General features: G+C 40.7%; 1 protein-coding gene across 2 annotated transcripts in view; it reads right to left on the reverse strand.

Moving 5' to 3' along the window:
* Nucleotides 1–358: 358 nt before the first annotated feature.
* RNASEH2B (ribonuclease H2 subunit B) overlaps nt 359–20,794 on the reverse strand; it is a 57,287-nt gene continuing 36,851 nt past the window's right edge. Inside the window, exons 6-11 of one of the 2 annotated variants that reach the window (XM_043578265.1) lie at nt 12,754–12,818; nt 11,056–11,161; nt 8,629–8,710; nt 7,014–7,056; nt 2,516–2,596; nt 359–808 (exon numbers count right to left, since the gene is read on the reverse strand). In XM_043578265.1, the coding sequence (XP_043434200.1) occupies nt 701–808; nt 2,516–2,596; nt 7,014–7,056; nt 8,629–8,710; nt 11,056–11,161; nt 12,754–12,818 (485 nt within the window). In that variant the 3' untranslated portion in view covers nt 359–700. The remainder of the gene's footprint in view (nt 809–2,515; nt 2,597–7,013; nt 7,057–8,628; nt 8,711–11,055; nt 11,162–12,753; nt 12,819–20,794) is intronic. The other variant, XM_043578276.1, reaches the window with a different exon arrangement.

The raw sequence follows: 20,794 nt of genomic DNA on the forward strand, positions 1-20,794 counted from the left end.
AATACTTTGGCAGCCTGGGAAAATGCTCACGAAATGATGTTGTCAAGGAAAAAGATTATAAAATTACTACTATGATTCCTTAAAAAATTATTCTTATAAAAACACATGCCATATTATCTCCAGCCAGTGTCAACGTGGGAGATTCGAATTTTAATTTTATACTTTTCTCTATTTTCTGCAAAGAACAGGTACTGATAAAACAGACAGTGTTAAACAAAAGATTTACCAAAAACTAAAGGCTTTTAGAAAACTAGTAGTTTCTGACAGCTGTTATCTGAATTCTCTTGGTACCCTGAAAACCAGATTGCTACAGGTACCATGTGGCAAAGCTGTGCAAAATTACAGGCATACACTCAAATATGGTCACATGTTCGTTTATTGAGGAAACTGTGAGGCTAGCTACAGATCAGCTCTGTTCACTTGATGACTTTTCATGATGTCAGACAAGACTCTGAAGGCCACAGGCCATGAAGTTACCCAATTACTTTCCCATATTTTGTTCAGAAACACAAAAATCAAATGCCAAGAAATGTTCGACTCTGAAAATTGCCCTCATTTTAAAAAAGCTTTTTTGTTTTCTTTTTTCAAAAGGTGGTAATTAAGGGTCAGGAGGTAGAGTGGCATGGAGGAAGGACAAAAACGGAACCTGGAAAAGGTGAATATTTTTTGCTAGATTTCATTTTCAAAGTTTCAAGTCTTTTCAAATTTTTTTTTTATTTTTTGCAGCGAAAAAGGAATCAATACTTTTCATTCCACTCTTGTCAACTTTAGCCAAAGCCTTCTGAGCTGCGGTCATTTTGTTATTTTTCTGTTAAGGAAAATAAGAGAACAATTGTTACAAATGTAACGTGTATGAATCATACATGCAAATCAAACAAGACCACGCATGTCTCAAGGTTCATTAAGAGAAGTATTTGCTGGTAACGTGCGCTTCATAAGGGAATGATAATTTTTTTTTTTTTTAAGTTCTGATTTCTATTCAGAATTCAGACCTAAGACACAAAATACGTTAAAAGAACCAGGACGCAAAACGGCCGCCTTCTAAGGAGGGGAATGTTGTAACCAATGGTTTACTTTAGGGGAATAATTCTGGAGGGTGTTTTAAGTGCAATAACACCAACAAAGGAACTGACATAGGCTGCGGTTGTCAGAGGAGGAATTACAGCCTGGTATTATAGCACGATGAATAATTCACAACAATTTACTGTTGGAGTTTATTCATAGGCTCTCCGGGAAACCAAGGCCAACACTATAATATTCAAAAGATAACCTGTACTGCAGAGCATCCCAGACCAGCAGGACCACTGGCCTGGGATTCCTCCAACTAAGAACTTTTCAAAAAGGTGACTTCAAGTGACTCTGCCTTTTAAATTTCTCTTTATGGTCACTGTTTGTTTTGTTTTGGTTTGGTTTGGTTTGTTGCCACATCCTGGAACGGGCACTAACAGGAGGTAAATAGTAGCCGAGTTTCCTTCAGTGCATCATAACTTCTCAGCAGAAGCATACGCGATGGGAAGCAGCGAAGGAAAAAAAATTCCTGTGTCTCCCTGTGAACTGTGAGATAGTCATTGACAGAGAACCTTTTAAGGGCTCGGTGTCTGATCCCTGAAACCTTGCTTCTCACGTTCTGTACTTATATTTTAGAAGGCTTATTTTCTCACGGGATGGTGAAAAGTGGCAGTCTCTTCGAGACAAGTTATCCCCTGTCTTTAACAGACAGCCGGGTCCAGCCCCTCATTTCCCTGGGGCGGTGCCCAAACAGATACAAGAGAAAGCAGCAGTTCCAAGGGTGGGGCAGAAGCAGTTCTCACAGAGAATGCCAAAACTTCCCTGCTTACAGAAGCCATGGAGGTGACCAGCTGTCTTGCCAGATCTCAACCTGGATTTTCCCCTGACGTCACATGCCCAGATGAATTACGTATAGATCAAAGAAAAAAATTATAAAAAAACCCATTAAGCTCTAAGGTGGGGGGTTAAATGTTAAAATCCAAGTGGAAGTTAATTTATCTTGGATTGGGCAAGGTCTTTTTAAGCATAAAAATAATGAGAAAATCACAAGAAGAAACAATTCCTATTATTTAATCCTCAGAAAAACTTAAAGCTGTTAAAAAATCAAATGAAAAGGATAAACACAGATTAGAAAATTATTTGTACCCTATTTCATATTAGTAATTATGGTCCTCGTCATAAGTTCCGGGAAGCTTCCAGGCAGTAGAGTTGACAAAAAATGACCTGTGGAGGCCCCCTCTCTTTGTGCCCCCCTACTCTTAATATAGAGCAAAGGGTAGGCACACTCTTGCGAAGCATATTGCCTTCGTGCCTCACAAGTCTTCTTGACTTGACATACCCATTGCCATTCACAATTTTGAATTACTGAGTCGCAGAAATGCAAGTTAACAATTCTTCATGGTTAAAACTGTAAAATCACCATCAAGCATGTAATTGTTCCTACGTGTCCTCATGCAGGATCACCTACGGGATCCAAGAATATGCCACTACAGCTGGACACACATACCTTTTCAGTCTTCCAATCTTTCCTGTTAAACTTAGTGTAATCTTCTTTTGCTTCTATAGGCTCATCAGATAACTTTACTTTCTGCAATGTTAGAGCAGTAAAGTGGTATAAAATGTCACCTCGACACATCACTCCATTTTAAAGAAAACAACAGGGCCAATCTGGCCCCACATCAAGGCCAAATGGAACAACAGACCCGGCAAAGGGCTTTACTTTGCATTTTGCCAATTGTCTGGGGAATGAAGCCACACGTCCCTTCTGAAAAGCAGCCTTGGTGATGGGGGGATATGATCAGGTGAGCCCACGACCCAGCCCCTTGGGCAGTCTAGTGGTACTGATCACATATTTTGTATGTACCAGGACCAGGAGGCATCTAGGTGACTGCTGACTTCCAGGACAGTCTAACGGGGTGAAGGCAGGCACAGGGGTCAAAGACAAGAATTTCCTTTAAGGGGGCCAGGTGTCCAGCCAGAACCCCCACTGCATTCACCATCTGGGCTGGTGTAACGTCCACTGAGGAAGAAGGCACACCATGATTCTGTTGTTACCATTTTTGCATAGCTTCATGATCTTACCTCCTTTCAACTGAACTCTCTCAGTTTGTCCACACAAGGACAACCTTGCAAAGCATGAAGCCAGCAGAAGGAAGCACAGAGAGACTAAACAAATGATCAAGGCCACCTAGCAGAGGACAAGGGCTGGGATCTCCATTTCTTAACAAGTGCTCTTTCCATGAGGCCCGGTGCAACCAAGCCCACCTCTACCTCATATTTTCACCATCCACATGAGCCTCGTGCACCAAGGAATGGGAGAATCTTGTCAAGAGCTAGACTGTGGCCTTAATGGTCCCATTATAGAAGAAATCGTGACACATTTACTATGTAAAAGGCACACAACAGGGCAGGGAAGTCTTGATGATTAACACAGAGAACTAACTGCACAGCGACCACAACCTGGTCTTCTATAGATCTTTGGGTTCTTTGTGGAGACACTGGGTTGACAAGATCTAACGTGACTCTTCCCTGGGAAATGCAGATTTGTTCCCGGCTTCCCTCTTCATATCCCAGCTTTTGCTAAACAAAGAACTGCAGGGCTAGGGCTAAAAGATTCCCTGGCACATGAATGAAACCCAAGGGGATAAAACAACAGGTCTTGAAATACTTCATTCTAAACAAGGGCGGGGGGTGGGGGGGGAGCGCTTCTGGGAATCTATAACATTATGTGACACTCAAAAAAAAAACCAGGGGCATCCTGGAAATCTATAAGGCAAAACCTTCTCTTGGGCACACCACAATCTAAGAAGGGAACCTTCAAAAGAAAAAGACTAGCTTATCACGAATGAACTACCTACCAGCAAAGTATGTATACAAGGAACTTAAGAATACATGTTTCTACTTAAATTAAGATCAGTAAGGGGTATTTAGGTGATGCATATTTTTACTAGAAAAGTCTCTTCAGCCAGGAGAGTGGAACTCACAGGGAATAACGATGAAGGCTCGGATGCAAACTGCAAAAAGCTTAACGTTATAAGGTGGTTTGCTTTCCTTCTCTGTGGCAAAATGTTCTACAGATGTCATTATAAACCCTTGGGCGTATTTACTTTTCACTGAAAAGGAAGTCAACTGAAAAATGTTCAAGGTAAAGGTTAAGATGAAAAGTGCTTCTTCACAAATATAAAATGTTTCGTAAGATGACTGACTTGTCCAGGTGTTTTAATGGCTCACTGCTAAGCAAGACACCAGTTGTCAGTGCTCACAATAACAGAAATTGATTGTGGAAGGCTCTGCCTGGAGTTTTCTTGTGTTATTCACAGCTCACGTTGAATACCCTTGAAAGAGTCATAGTTGTTACACTCACTTGAATATTTGTTATTTAAAAATTTTTTTTTCAACGTTTATTTATTTTTGGGACAGAGAGAGACAGAACATGAACGGGGGTGGGGCAGAGAGAGAGGGAGACACAGAATCGGAAACAGGCTCCAGGCTCTGAGCCATCAGCCCAGAGCCTGACACGGAGCTCGAACTCACGGACCGCGAGATCGTGACCTGGCTGAAGTCGGACGCTTAACCGACTGCGCCACCCAGGCGCCCCGAATGTTTGTTATTTAAAAGACCAAATCACTACAGGTTTGGAGGGATGTTTCAGAAGAAATAGAAAAGGGCTCAGAAAGACAGTAACAAAGGGTATGCCTAAGCGGGTACAGTTCTGGAAAGAGAGGGGGCAAACAGAAGAGTACCACAGGGATTCATGCTAGGATGGTCTGATTCTTACAAATGAGCTGCAAGAAGGAGCTCAGGAGCGTCTCCAACCTACTGACTGCATTCGGCTCTGCCAGCTGCCAGCGATAAATTCAAAGGATGGAAGGGGGCGACGGGTGGAAGCAGGGTTTCAATACAGGCAAACATGTGATAGTAAGAAAATAATGCGAAACATATTAAGGATGACAGGCTTCGTGCCATCGTTACAGACAGATACAAAGATACCTAATAGCCACTGGAACGTATTTCCTGAAAACGGTCAACTCTATTACTGTAAAAATCAATCAAATCCTGGACGCAGACAAGAAAGCTAGCAGAAGACATTACCCTAAGCCTGTTTAAGCCGTGGTACATCATCCAGTGCAGTTCACACTCTGCACGCCGGAGCCCCAGGAAGACACAATAGACCGGGAGACCTCAAAAAGCAACTAAACAATCCAGGAGATGAGGCTGAGATTTAGGGGAAACAGGACTGGGAGATCTAAATCAGGGGCTTGGCAAACCGCCCACAGGCCAAGCCCTGCCGGCCGCCTGTTTTTATAAATGAAGTTTGGCTGGAACACGGCCGCCCGCCTTCGTTTATGAATCGTCTGTGGCTGTCTCTGTGCTACCACAGCAGGGCTGAGCAGTTGTGACAGAAACCAGCTGCTTCGTGAAGCCTCAAGTATTCACTCTCTGGCCTTTGCAGAGTAAGTCTGCTGAACTCCGATCTAAATCATAAATGATGAATGACATCACAAATGATTTACATTTTGGAAATTAAAATAGGAAAACAGAAAACCGAGTTAAAAGCAAACGTATGAAATGCATTACCCCGGATGCTATCAGAGGCCAAAAGCTTCAAGAACAGGCTTCGATCTGTTCACAAGTGATCTCTAAGTTACTATGGAAGACGGATATTTGGGAGAAAGATGCTTAGGTTTTGGAAGGAGAGATATGAGAGAGAAACGGATATGCCCATCTCCTTAGTTACAGGAAGGCAATCATGTCTCTGTCCCCTAGAGCTACTTACTGTCAGAGATTAACTACCAGACTGGAAGAAGTGTGGGTCTGACCTAGAATGACCTTAGCAACTGACCTCTGCCCAGTGTTATTCCTCCAGAGAAAAGGATGCCCCTCCTCGGACGATCTGCTGAAAATGGCCCATAGCTACTACTGATGCACTTTAACAGGACATGATACAAAACAAACAAACAAAAACAACCCTGAGTATGTTGGCCATCGTGAAGGCCGGGAAGACAGAAAGTGCTTTAACATCCATGACGTGTCCACTGTACATTCTCAGGGCATCCATTATTCTGTTGGCAGGAGAATGGCCTCACTGACAAGCTGATGCATGTGTTTATTTCCCTGTCTCTGAGCAGCGCTCGCTTGTCTGAGATCAGGCCTGGACTGAGGGACGCCACAGTGTGCCATCAGGTGTGGTTCATGGCTGCCTTCTCTACTCTCTGTATCTGGGAGACAAAAACAAGCTGCGGCCCACGGAGCAGGGGAGCGGTGGGTGGCGGTCGGAGAACAGCTGGAAGAGGAAGGGTTTTGTGCAACACAAAAGTTGCGCTGATCATTTCAAGCGGAGGAAAAAAAAAAGTTCGGCTATCTTCGTTCAAAGGATTCTCTGTGTTACAAAAATCATGCTCTGCTCACCTCTGTGCCAGTAACAATTAGATCTGGCAAAGTGAGTTTAAGTTATACATGGAGTCTTCCTGATGATTAATAAAGTTAATTACAGGATCTGGCTGACTCAAGAAGATTTCGTCACGTATCTATAAGACTTTTACGTAGGTATCTGGCTAAAACCAGCTCTTATCTGGTTTTCACAGCACTTTATCATTCAGGTAAAATCTACAAAAATAAAAAATACCGATGGACAGCTCATTACAATCTTTAATCCATACAACATCAGTCCATGCAAGGTGGATTTAGAAAGCTTTAAAATGGGGGTGCCTGGGTGGCTTAGTCGGTTAAGCATCCGACTCTTATCTCGGCTCAGGTCACCATCTCACAGTTTGTGAGTTTGAGCCCCATGTCGGGCTCTGCACTGATGGCTCAGAGCCTGCTTAGGATTCTCTCTCTCCCTCTCTCTCTCTGCCCCTCCCCTGCTTGTGCTCTCTCCCTCTCAAAATAAATAAACTTAAAAAAAAAAAAAAGCTTTCAAATGTACTAGAACAAACTAAACTTATGTGGTAAAAATGAAATATTTTTCCAAGGGCCCCAAAGATAGCTTAGTCACAGCTCCTTACCTTTGATGGAGGGTTTGGCAATGAAGCTGAAGGTTCTGGAAGCCTAAGGAGTGAAAAATAAGAATCATAGTCATTGTTTTTCATAGACAAGCAAACAGAGAGTCTGGGCCAGCTTAGGACTTACAAGTCCCACTTTTAGGGAACAGCTTCACCTCCATGTATCTGACTGTACAACTGCCTCAGTGAAAGGAATGAAATTTCTCTAAATGAAGAAATCTTCATTTTCCTTGTAGTGAAACTGTCTGAACTAAAAAACAAAATTAGAACTCATTGTTGAAATGGAATTGCTTTACTTTAGCCTCTAGAAATTTGCATTCTGGCATTGTAGGATTTTTTTTTTTTCTTCAAAAACGACGAATGCAGCACATATATGAAATTGAAAATTATTTTAATTGTTGACAAAAAGTCACACAAACTTTACTTTTCTTCAATTAAAGAGAACTTTAATTGACCTATCTTTCTCCCCAAATCTTCAAACACTTCAGAGTAAAGAAAAGAATCTAAAAAATAATGGGAGTACAGAGACATAGGTCTCCAATGAGACAAACAGGCACTGAGAAACCCAGGGAAATATTAAACAGAAAGATAGGGTTATTGATTGAAAGCAGGCTTTGAAAGCACTTTAACTACACTAGAAACCAGTTCCCGCTGTTGTTTTTTTTTTTTTTTAAGTTTATTTTTGAGAGAGATGGCGACAGCGTGAGTTGGGGAGGGGCAGAGAGCGAGGGGGAGAGAGAGAGAATCTCAAGCAGACTCTGTGCCACAGCACAGAGCCCGATGCATGAGATCATGACCAGAGCTGAAACCAAGAGTTGGGTGGATGCCTAACCGACTGAACCACCCAGGCGCCCCCACTGATTGTTTTTTAAAGTAGGACCTAAGTAATTTGCTAAAAACAGCAACTATGCATCTGTTAAGAAGTCGCTTTATGTTTATGTATCGGAGGAGAAAGCTACTAGAAGAATCAGGGAAAGCTATTATCACACCCATAAAATCTTAACAATAGTCGCTAAAATCTAGAAAATAAACACATTCTTTTCAGCCTAAGGTAAAGTCTTTATAGTATATTAAATATCTTTATGAAGGACATAACACAAATCAGGTCCTTCTTAAACCCGTTTTCTGCCCTCTGACACAGATTGTGTTTCATCCTTTCAGCTTCAAGTGCTGGGCAAAATGAAGGTATTTGGTGAGTATCCAATGACGGTAAATATGGTACAAAGCCTTTACATGTAGCTTTCAAGAATATTCCACATGCCATCTCTTCTTTCCTTCTAACCTTTATTTCTCTTAAAATCATCACAAAGAACCAAATTAGTTAAGTGTAACTGGGGATCAATTTTAATACTGTTTACCCTCTAAAATCGTACCAATCCAAAAATCCAGTCCTAACATTCACAAGTTTCCGCAATCAGTATCCACCAAATCAATTTGTTCCAATCCACCAGTGTCCACTAAAAATTACCTTCAAACCACACGGTCCAGGAGGTAAGTCGAGAATACTCTCTTATCAAAAATAGTGATGTGATGTGATGAGCCATAAAGGACCTACTGCTGGGAGACCAGGAAGCGCCGAGGTACTTCCTAATTACGACTGAATAGGAATGATACTTACTTTAAATATTTACACAGGTCATCACTGAGTTCTCTAGGGATGTAATCAGATACCAGACCATGGGCATAACAAATATAATCCTCTGAAAGAAACAGAATGGAGAGTGAAAGAAAAAAAAAATTAGTAACAATTATGATAGTTTTACAACCAAATTGACCAGAGTTAAAATTCTGGCTCTAGCTGGCCTTAGAGACTCATTTAAGCTCACAGCCTCAGTTTCATCATTTGTTCTTTTTTTATTTAAAAAACAAAATTTTTTTTTTCTTAACGTTTATTTATTTTTGAGACAGAGCACGAGCGGGGAGGGGTCAGAGAGAGAGACACGCAGAATCCGAAGCAGGCTCCAGGCTCCGAGCTGTCAGCACAGAGCCCGGCACAGGGCTCGAACTCACGGACCGCAAGATCATGACCTGAGCCGAAGTCGGACACTCAACCGACTGAGCCACCCAGGCACCCCTGTTTTTATATATTTTAATAGTCGCTATGGTCTGTGGTATGTGAATGCTGTGACTTCAAGGTAGAAAAATTAGGCATAACAAAGAGGGGCCGATCTTTTTCATCATCTTTTTCTTTTTATTATTTTTGAAATGTTTATTTTACTTTTGAAAGAGAGACAGAGATAGAGCACAAGTGGGGAGGGACAGAGACAGAGAGAGAGGGAGACACAGAATCCAAAGCAGGCTCCAGGCTCCGAACTGTCTGCACACGACCTGACGCGGGGCTCGAACTCATGGACCGCGAGATCGTGACCCGAGCCGAAGTCGGATGCCCAACTGAATTCAGAGACAGAAGTCTACTAGCTATGACAGGTGACACTGGATAAGTCATCTCCTTCTCTGATACCACTTTTAAAATGAGGTCTATCTAAATAATGTCTAACATCCCTTCTCCTACTTAAAAAAAAAAATCTGGGGTCCATCCATCCATTTGACTCAACCCCTTCTCTTTTGTTAAAGCCAGTCAAAACCAGTGACAGCTGGTAAACTCAGTCAACTCAGCTCAGCAGAGCTGTCCACCATTTCCTGAATGCCTGAAGCCTGCTAACATCTACATGTGTAAGGTGTTTTAAGGTACATTTCTGCAAATCAAGGACTGCCTGAATTACCTTCAATCACAAACAGATCCCTGGTCCTAGTTTTAATTTTTTTAATGATGAAATTCTGATGCTTTGGAGTGGTATGCCTGTCTAGAACAGGGGAACATTGAATTGGAGTTTAAACTCAGAGTAAGTTTTTTTCTTTTTTAACGTTTATTTATTTATTTTGAGAGAGAGTGAGTGCAGGGGAGGGGCAAAACCAGGCAGGTTTTGCGTTGTCAGCACGGAGACTGACGTGGGGCTCCGTCTCATGAACCGTGAGATCATGACCTGAGCTGAAATCAAGAACGGGACGCTTAACCGACTGAGCCACCCGGGCGCCCCCAGAATAATTTCTGTCCCACAGTTGAGAATGTTAATTGTATTACATAGCTGTTTTTATTCAACTATACGTACAAAAATAAGGGACACTACACTGGAAAAAGCAAAAGAATGTACCTTAAGAATCTAAAAGAAAAAAATTGCCAAGGGCATCAATTTCCATCGAAGATCAAAATATTAAGATCCATGTAGGACATACATTTCTGGAGACCAAGATGCAAACAGAAGCAGCCCGTTGGAAGCCTAGGGACACACAGCAGTATGACAGAAAGGGGAAGCGTGTGGGCCCCAGAGTCAGGCAGGCTCGGCTTCACCACTTACTGGCTGTGTGGCTTTGGGTGCAGCCTCCAGACTCTCATTGTAAAGTGAAGCTTAAGGGGAGTGTTAGCTGGGATACTGTGTGTATACTGGCAAATTAGCCAAGGGCTTGGCACACAACATGATCTCAACAAATGACGGCCAGAGTTGTTAGGGTGGCTATTACTGTTTTTGCAAAATACGTACTTGCCGAAGGAATTATTTAAGCATCGATTAGTGACAGCAGCGATCTATAGTAGAAATACCACTTGGTTCTGAAACGAAGTGCACACGGCCACAAGATCTATGAGAACACATGGCCACGAATGCGAAGCTTCTGGGACATGAAGATTTTAAAATCATAAGGCAGGCATTTGTAAATCAGCAACTTACTCCAGGCAAAAGTAATTTCTGATAAAGTGATTTACCGGGGTGCCTGGGTGGCTCAGTTGGTTGAGCGTCAGACTCTTGATTTTGGTTCAGATCATGATCTCATAATTCTTGAGATCGAGCCCTGTATCAGGCTCCACGCTGAGTGTGGAGCCTGCTTAAGATTCTTTCTCTCTCTCCTTCTGCCCCCTCCCCCACTCATGCTCATTTTCTCTCTCTCTCTCTCTCTCTCTCTCTCTCTCAAATTAAAAATAAATAAATAAATAAATAAATAAATAAATAAATAAATAAATACATAATATTAAAAAAACTGATTTCCTTACCTTCCTTGTCACTGGAAGCCTGGTCACCAGAGAAAAATGCAGTTGCCTGTACCCGGGCACTGACATTTACATTATTGGTTTTTAAGGCTGCCACAATCTGATTAACCTATAAAGTAACCAAAAGGGAAACATCAGGGTATTTCCAAGGAACTTTAGAGATCCACAACCTTCCAGATGATCCTCGATCCATTTAAGATCCAGGAAGAAGTAACTGAGGACCTAGAAATGTCTTGACCAGATACCAGAAGATGAGAGAGAGATGCACATTTGGACAGGAGTTGAGCAACAGCGGCAGCATTTGGGGATGATGTCAAAACATGGACCTCTAAATGCCTACGCAGTATGAGAGCACTGCCTTTGGAGTCAGGCTACTTGGCTGTGCTCTGTGACCATGGACTACTTACTTAACCTCTCTGTGCCTCTATCTAATGGGGACAAAAATAGTACCTAATGCATGGTATTGTGGTGAGGCTTAAATGAGTTCATATATGTAAAGCCTTTAGAAAAGAGCCTGGCACAAAGTTTATATGCAATAATTTTTTTTCTAAATGGAATAAATCATATAAATATCCCACTTCGTAGGAATTTAAGAAAAGAAACACAATTGATAAATATACATGTGAATTTGCGATTCACATCATCATCACTTGCTAACAACAAAACCTAAATGCCGAGACCCTGCTCAGCACTCACCCTTATTTTTCACCTGCTACTCATGCAAATGAAAACTGAACCGCGGGGGCACTTGTAAAATCTTTCCACTATTTTGTATAGTAGGAGCCTGATTAATTCCGCAAGGTTCACTTCCATGTTTCTGGGTTCCCCGTGTGCCCAGTAACATGGTACGACAAGTGTGTTTCCCACATACAAGACAGAAGAGAATCTTCAGAATCAGTACTATACTGAACTTGAAAAACTCTGTCATCAGTAGACCTAGACTGGTGAGATTCTTAATCAGTATGAAAGTCCACAATATTCTTAGACCGGTGGCTTTCAAAGGAGTTTGTTTCTACTACACCTACAGTAAGCAATACCCAGCAACCCAGCACTTCAACACATATATATGCTTCATAGAACCATACTTAATACTTGCCCTTACTCTGTGCTACATTGTAATACATCCTATCCTATCCTATCCTATCCCATCCCATCCCACCCCAATCCCATTCCATTCAAGAGAAATACTGGCTGTGACCCACAGAATCTATTTGAAAACCATTGCCCCAGACCTGAGATTAGTTCTGGGATGTTAGGATCACTAAGTTCCCTCCAGCATCCGGATGCTGAAGGTGAAACACACTTCCCCTAGGCCTGAATCCCGTCTGCCTCAGCCCCCTGCCTCGCTGTGTGAGCAAAAGGAACCTCTGAGACAGGGACTGAAAGCAGTAAGTGCGTGTCACGCCTGGTATTATCTGGCTTGTAAGACTCAAATATCCATCACCAAATGGTGGGAACTTCTTTCATTCAGGGGTGAGGATCATGGGAAATGAGGATGCAGGTCAAAGGAAAACATGGAGCTAAACCCAGAGATACATGAGTTAGGGAGGATGAAGAGTATTTGGGTATCTCTATACAGTTTCTGTATTTTAGCTGGATAAACAACATGGCCCTTTAGATTCACACTTACCTCCTTCTGTAAATATTTTTTAAAAGGAGCATTAAAACTTTCTGCTGTAAGGTACTGGAGGCGTACTCTACCTTTTTTTCCAGCCACTTTATCGTCTTCTCTTTGCTGTACTTGTAATATTTCTTTTTGTCTATTTCTGGATTAAAGAGAAAAACAAAACAAAACAGAAGCGTGGATTAAGCAAAAAAAAAAAAAAATAGACTCATAAGGTTATAGCGTATACAAGATATGTATGTAACATCCACAATAATTTAAAAATGTTTTGTAACAGTTTATATTCTTAAAAAAGTCAATCTCTAAGCCTGAGAACATACTTGAGAAGTTAAAAAATCATCGCAAGCCAGAACTTGGGTGACTCAGGTTTCATCCAACCGTTAAATGAATGGGAATTTAAGAAAATCATCAAATTATACTAATAGTTCTCATCCCAAAGAGAAATTTCTTTCTTGTCTTTTTATTGCACCTATAGGAGACGATAGATGTTAACTAAACGTATTGTGGGGATCATTTCATAATATATGTAAGTCAAGCCATTATGCTGTACATCTTAAACTTATAAGGTGATGTGTGTCATCTATTTCTCAGTAAAACTGGAAAAAAGGTTACCAACAAATCTGTAGAAAATCTGTGATTTTTAAAACTCAGCAAATGAACATGCCAAGCAACCTTCATTTGTCGACATAAGTTTAAGCTTACCTCAGTGTTTTCAATGAAAGGCTTCTTTTCTTCCTTTTAAAAAAAAAATTCTAATGTTTATTTATTTTTTTTATGTTCATTTATCTTTGAGAGACAGAGAGAGACAGAGACAGAGTGTCGGAGGGGGAGGAACAGAGAGAGGGGTAGACACAGAATCTGAAGCAGGCTCCAGGCTCTGAGCTGTCAGCACAGAGCCCGACGCGGGGCTCGAACTCACAAACCGTGAGATGACGATCTGAGCCAAAGTCAGATGCTTAACCAACTGAGCCACCCAGGCGCCCCGAAAGACTTCTTTTCTAAAATAAAAATGGAAATCCCAAGAAAGAAAACAAAAACTAAAAGGAGATGCATATGAAGTGTGTTGCAAACATTCAGGGAAAAAAAAAATCTCGTTCACTACTTAGTACTGTCCTGGTGGGATTAGTGAGAAGGAAGAAAAGATATGCCTATCTTTGAACACATCACCAGTCTAACCATAGCTATTCAGGGGAATTTAGATTTATGATAGGCTTGACTTGGCCCGTAATGTGGGATAAAAGGTTCCCCTCTTGGAAGTTATACTGCCCCCCCTTACAATCCACCCAGCCTTGCATACTGTGACCTGAGCTGTTAGTTCCTTGGTAACACTTCATTCATGGAGTTTCTTGCTTTCTGTGCAGTCAGCAGAGGCGGGGCTTGCACTCCCAGCCTCCTGCCCAGTGCAGGAGTTATCTTGGGGACCCTTCAATATCCTAAAGCCAGATGCAGACTTGCCCCATGTGATGTTGCTAGCCACGCAGAATGACAATTTCTCTTTCTTCCATAATCATCGTGGGAAGTGGAAATGCTTAGGGAGGGATCGTTTCCTGCAGTTTGTTAAATTGCTTGCATTCCTGGGACGGCTTAGATGGGAGAGGGGCTGGCCTCAGCACCTGTAGTCTTCCTCCCCATTGCAGCCTGCGGTTGTTCACGTTGTGGGCAACAGGAGGCGTGATGGAACACGGGCTGGGCCTTTGCATCCATCCCCTCGGCGTGTGTCACTGGCGTAATGAAAAGGAGACCGCTGCAAGTGGCACTGTCAGGAGTCCGAGAATTCCAAGGGGCAAAGTCTGTCATGCTGGAGCCAGGACCACCGGGGCCAACAGTCTGCTGTGGAACCAGGCGAGGCTGGACTCAACTTCCCTGGAGACAGTGTCCTACCCATGTGCAAGAGTAAGGGGCATTCTGAGAGCATACAGCAATCACTTAATAAATGTATGCTGCTGCATGGGTTAAAACTTCTACAGAAGCTCTGGTCACTGCCTGAGACAAATCTCCAGAGAAGCTCAGCGTGCAGGTCTCTCCTAAGACATCCCACCTTGACTCGGCTGCTCACTTCTCTCTGGCCTCCACCTCCGCATTTCCTGCAAGAACATTCCACAATCTGCCACAGTTTCCTTCCTCTCTCCCACTCCCTGAGCCCCTTGTAGGCCCTTCCTTAATACTCTACCAGAAGAAGCAGAGACCACAGGCTCTGAGCCATACTGCCTGGGTTCCGACCCACCCAGTGCACAGTGTCACCTATTATGTGACATGATCCATACAAAGCCAATAGCACAGCACCTGGCATGTAACAAATACTTAATATTACTTTAAAAAAAGATTAAATGACAGCTTGTTAATGATAACAGCATCAGAAACAAACATACAGTCAAGCCTTTGTAAGTTCTTTATATACATTTCTCATTGAATGTTCAGAATGGATCTCAGGTCAAAACCATTGCTTGTCCCTACCTTCCTAGACTGGGTTAGAGTGTAGTTAACTAGATTGTCCAAAGTCACTGTCCAAAGCAGAGGCACCAGATTCCTACTCCAGATGACTTCAGAGCTGTGGATCTGATACTCATTTTATTGAGATCAATTAGGTCTTCTACCCTTCTCAGTACTTCTGACCTTGTTCTTTGTGGGAAAAACTCCTCCATGGCTCTAGGTTCTACAAAAATTTTCCTCTTGGTTCTTCTGTCTTTGATGACTTTTCCTCTGATTCTTTCCTGGCTCTGCTTCCGCCTGCTCCAAGGCTAACTATACCTTTCTCTGCCGGGGGGTCGGGGGGGGAGGAGTTCATTTTGTTTCAGACTAAACAAACCCAATCAGGAAGTCCAAAGGCTTGAGCTGAGGCTCTGTATCTAAAGACAGACAGTTCAGCTTCCTCCCAAACCATCCTCCTGGTCAACCAGGCTTGAATCTCAAAGCCATTACTCACTCCTGCCTTGCTTCCCACATTCTATCACTGGATTCCAGCATTACCTTGTGGGAGCTGTGGGGTAGGATAAACAAAACAAAACAAAACAAAGCAAAACAAAACACACTGTATCAGAAATGAGGAGGCTTAGCTTCTTGTGCTGGATCAGTAACTACTTTAGTTTTTTAAAAATCACCTTTATTTAGGAATAATGTGCATATGGTTGATACACCCATTTTAAGTGTACAAGTTGAGGAGTTTAGCCAAATGTATACATATGGTCACGTAACTGTCACCCCAAAATGTTCTCTTGAGCCGTTCTGTAGTCAATGCTTTTACACCTACCCAGACTTCAGGTAACCACTGATCTGCCGTCATTAGAGTTTCGTTTTTGCTTGATTCTAGAATTTCACGGAAATGGAATCATACAGTAAGTATATTTTTGTGATCATCTTCTTTTGCTCCACATAATTTCTGTGAGATTCACCCATTGTGTTGCAGCTAGGAATAGTTCCTTCCTTTGTATTATGGAGTAGTATCCTGTGTATGGATATCCTACATTTTGTTTACGCACTCACCAACCGAAGGGCATTCGATTTTTTCCAGTTTGGGGCTATTTTGGAAAAGTTGCTATAAAAACAAAAAAGCTGTTCTGAACACCCTTGCACAAGTCTTTTTACATGGAGATATGTTTTTGTAAGGCTTGGGTAAATCTCTAGGATTAGAATTACTGAGTCATAAGAAATTGTTAAGTAGTTATATTATTTTATGCTTCCATCAACCAGGTAGGTGAGTTCCAGTTGTTCCTCAATTTATAGTTTTTCTTTTTATTTCACACCACTCTGGTGAATGCTAATGACATTTCCTTGTGGTTTTAGTTTACATTTCCCTGGTGACTAATGATATTGAACATCTTTTCATGTGCCTATGGGCTATTTATAAATCTTCTTTTGCCAAGTGTCTGTTCAAACTTTTTGCTGCATTTTTACTAGGCTGTATATGTATATTAGTACTGCGTTAAGAGTTTATATATTTGAGATACATGTTTTTTATCAGATGTGCCATGTAAACATTTTCTTTCAACTATGACTTCTCTTTTCTTTTTTCTTAATGGTATCTTTCAGAAAACAGGAGATATTAATTTTGATGAAATGTAATTTATGGTTACATTTACAATTTGTATGGTTAGTGGGTTTGTGTCCTAAGAAATCCTCGCCTATCCCCAAGGTCACAAAGTTTCCTCTTAGAAGTTCAATAATTTTGATTTTTGCATTTAAGTTAGTGATCCATATTGAGTTAATTTTTCTGTATGACTGTGAGGTGAGGGTTAACATTGTTTTTTATGTGAATATCCAGTTTTTCTAGATCATTTGTTGAAAAGACTGTCTTTTCTCCCATTATCTTGACACCACTGAAAAAAATTCAGTTGACTATATAAGTGTGGGTCCACTTCTACATTCTCTATTCTGTTCCATTATCTCTATATTTACTCTTAAACCAATACCACACTTTGGTTATTATAACTTTAGAGTAAGTCTTGACATCGGATTGTGTAGGTTCTACAACTTTGTTCTTCTTTTTTTCAAAATTGTTCTGGATATTGCAGGTTTTTGCAAATTCATTTAAATTCTAGAATCAGCTCATCAATTTCTACTCCCCGTCAAAAAAAGCCTCATAGGCATTACATTAAAGGTATAGATCAATTTGGAGAGAAGGAACATCTTAACGATATTGAGTCTTCAAATTCATGAAGATGGTATATCTCTCTATTTAATTCTTTAATTTCTCAGCAATATTTTATAATATCTAGTGTACTGGTCTTACACATACTGTGTTATATTTATTTCTAAAACTGCATGATCTTTGATAATATTATGAATGGTATGTTTTTATTCCACTGTATTATTTCTTCTTAAAGTATGGCAGAACTCGCCAATGAAGCTAGTTGGGCCTGGAGGAGTTTTTCTAGGAAGGTTTTAATTATAAATTTGTTTCTAACTAAACATTCCCAGGACAAGATGGTCACTAAAAAACATCCAGCTCGGATATCCCAGAATGCTACAAAAGGATCAAGTGCTAAACTACTGCTTAATTTTGAAATTATCAAATTTTGATAAGCAAGGGAGTTCAAAATATCCACGAAGGCTCACAATTATGAATTACCCACACTTATGAAAAATACCATAACATGTTTGCTCATGTCTTAAATTTAATATTTGCAAGGGTTGGTGAGTTAGATAATATGTGCACATGCTGGAAAGGTTTCTTTCCCTAATGTGTCTGGTGCCGATAAAACTGGTCTCAAACATCTGGAAAGATTGGGTTTACAAAATAAAGATGGAATAAAAGTGAGTCCACAATTAAATAACATGTTCAGCAATTGGGTAATCGGCTCACAATCTTGAATTTCCCTGATGCACTGTTGAACAAACTGCCTAGAGCACATTCTCACATCTACTTTCTCAATGTTTTCCATAACGGAGAAACTCATATGGTCTCTTTTTTTTCCTGCCTCTTGGGGATAGAAACTTGGCAACTGTACTTGGGGTATTTTAATCAGGTAAGTTTTCCTGGCTCTTCCTGTTAATCACATCGGACAGCCCAGCGCAGCTCTGGCTTGCAATATGAAACAGTGTTACACTCAAGATGAAGTTCATAAGCCCTTATTAGGCCTTTCCTCTGTCATCCCTCCACTGAATGTGAGCTTCTTTGGCAAAAAATATACTGGGCCCCAGAGCTAGCAAACAGAGACACATCATTTCCTTCACTAACAAAGCAGGCGATGTTAACTAAGGTCACCACCATCACCATTTGGGATGCAAACAACCATGGCTGGGTTTACTCGGTAGGGACACAGGGACAGCAGGGATGACTCGAGCAGGGGGAGGTTCTCATAAACCTAGCAGGCTTAACCAGGTCTTTAATGCCATAGACTTTTGAGACAGCATCTGGAGTCTAATATCAAAACATCTGGCTGGGGAATGTGAGTGTTTCAGGTTTTGCTCTGTCTGCACAGTGCCTGGGGAAAGAAGGACATTAAAGATAATCAGCTCTCTTCTTTATCTTTGCTCCTTCTCATGGATATCACCTGACCACTCCCTAGCAGTCCTCTTTGTTACTTGTTTTGAAAATCCTAGCAGTAAAACACAGAACAGAACCAAACACTAACTTATAAATGGACAGTAAGCCAAATTCAAACAAGCAACCAGTACCCAAGGCAATCACTAAAAAAGAGGGGAATGGGTACCTGAGAATGGAAGAAAGCTCATTGTTGGGATGAGAAACTTAGACGTCTTTTCCTTAAGTTATTGAAGTTCTCTGTCTTCTTTCCTATCTTTTTTTGCCTTTCAAGACGGGGTATACAAGATTTTTTGGATGTTTCTATTTTTACAGGAGACACCAACTGACAATTCTAATGGAGTGTTCTGGAAGGGTTTTGCAGTTGCAAGAAGGAAAGGAAAGAGTTGCTGTCAGACACGGGTTCAAATCCTGATTCTACCACTTCTACCTCTGTGACTCTAGTCCAGTAACTTCAACTCTTTGAGCCTCTGTTCCTCATTTGTAAAAATGCAGGTTGTAATAATAGTGAAAGGAAATTACTGTAAGGATACCATAACATATGTAAAGCAGTAGGCACAGAAATGATACATCATAATTTCTCATTATAGGGTAGATATTTTTATTGTTATCTGATTATCCCCATTCTACTTAAACCATTTGAATATAATTTAGCAATGGACCTTCAAAAACACATGTGTATCAGTGTATATAGTACTTAAACATCAGCAAAGAATTTAAAATTTCTAATTTAGCAGCCTTAACGGTATGAACACTTATTGAGCACTTACTATATATCCAGTACTCTCTTGGCACTCAGTTACTTGTAGGACATGGCACATCTCTTTAAGGTAGATTCCAGACACTATTAATTCCAGACACATCTCTTTAAGGTAGATACCGGACACTATTAATTGCAATATTTAAATAATGTTCACATTCTGGTCATTCCTGGTCATTCAGTAATCTCAATGCTATAAAGCTAAGAGCAAAAAGCTTTATTTTGTGATTTAGAACAACTTTGCAAAGTAGTAAATACAATGTATGAGGGATACTCTCAACCCTTCAAACTCTTCGTCTTACAAACCAAAGATGATGAAAAATTTGAATGATTTCTTCAAAACTATATAGTAAATACACTTCTAAGTTTTCTTGCAAGCCATCAGATCCTGAGATCAGATTACCAGACTGTTCTTAAAAAATTCTTTCCTCAAAAATATCTGAAGCAACTGTAACAAAACATTAACATTTGTTGATTATTGGGGTTGGGTACAAATAATATTTGCAGGGTTTTTTTCTTGAGTTTTTCCTGTATCTTTGATTTTTTTAATTAAAATAATTATTTTACCTGCCCATGTACTTTCATTTTCAAAGCAGATATAGTATCAGCCTCTACATAAACCAGGTTTCTAAACATTCCAGGCCTCAAATTTTTCTTTCTGTCTCAGTGATGTTAAGGCAAAACATAAAGTAATTCAGATTACATTTCATATACTAAAAGATGTATGAAATTCTCTAAAAGCCTTGACAGTTTCTTCATAATCAAATTCTTCCCCTAAAGAACTGCATTCTGTAAATCTTCAAATAATGGAAGGCTTAAAAGCCACACCCAAAATTTTAAGAACAAATACAAAAAAAGGAAATAGTAGGACCTCTTATTTTTCACCCTCAAAAAGGCCTCTTCATCAAAATACACATAAGCAATCTCACATTACTTATTTCACCCCTAATCCAGGACACAAATACGTGAAATATTTTCTTTACATCAGTTCTGAATACAAGGACAGCATACTGAGTCAGACATCTTTTTCCAGGAAGATCCAAAGGGAAAGGCATCGTATTTTGAAGTTTACTTAGAGCTGGTCAAACAAGAGAAGTGCAGGGCACGTGCTTTCTATTGCAGTAGAACTTCCAATGATCAGGCGATGTCGAGGACAGAAAGAGATGACGACGGGAGTTCAGATAATGACTCAGTAAACGGTCACAAGTTCAGCACACAAGAAGGAAGGAATGAGAGAGACGGAAGATCTTGCTTTGAAATGCAGGCTATAAGCTAACAAATGCCAGTGTGTTAACGTTGCTTCTGAATTTGGGTTTCTGGGTTTGGGTTTAAGGTAATTGTTCTTTATTCAGCTAATGTAAGAATCTGGGATAATGAA

The sequence above is a fragment of the Prionailurus bengalensis genome, chromosome A1 (genome assembly GCF_016509475.1).
Source record: "Prionailurus bengalensis isolate Pbe53 chromosome A1, Fcat_Pben_1.1_paternal_pri, whole genome shotgun sequence".
Taxonomy (NCBI): Eukaryota; Metazoa; Chordata; class Mammalia; order Carnivora; family Felidae; genus Prionailurus; species Prionailurus bengalensis.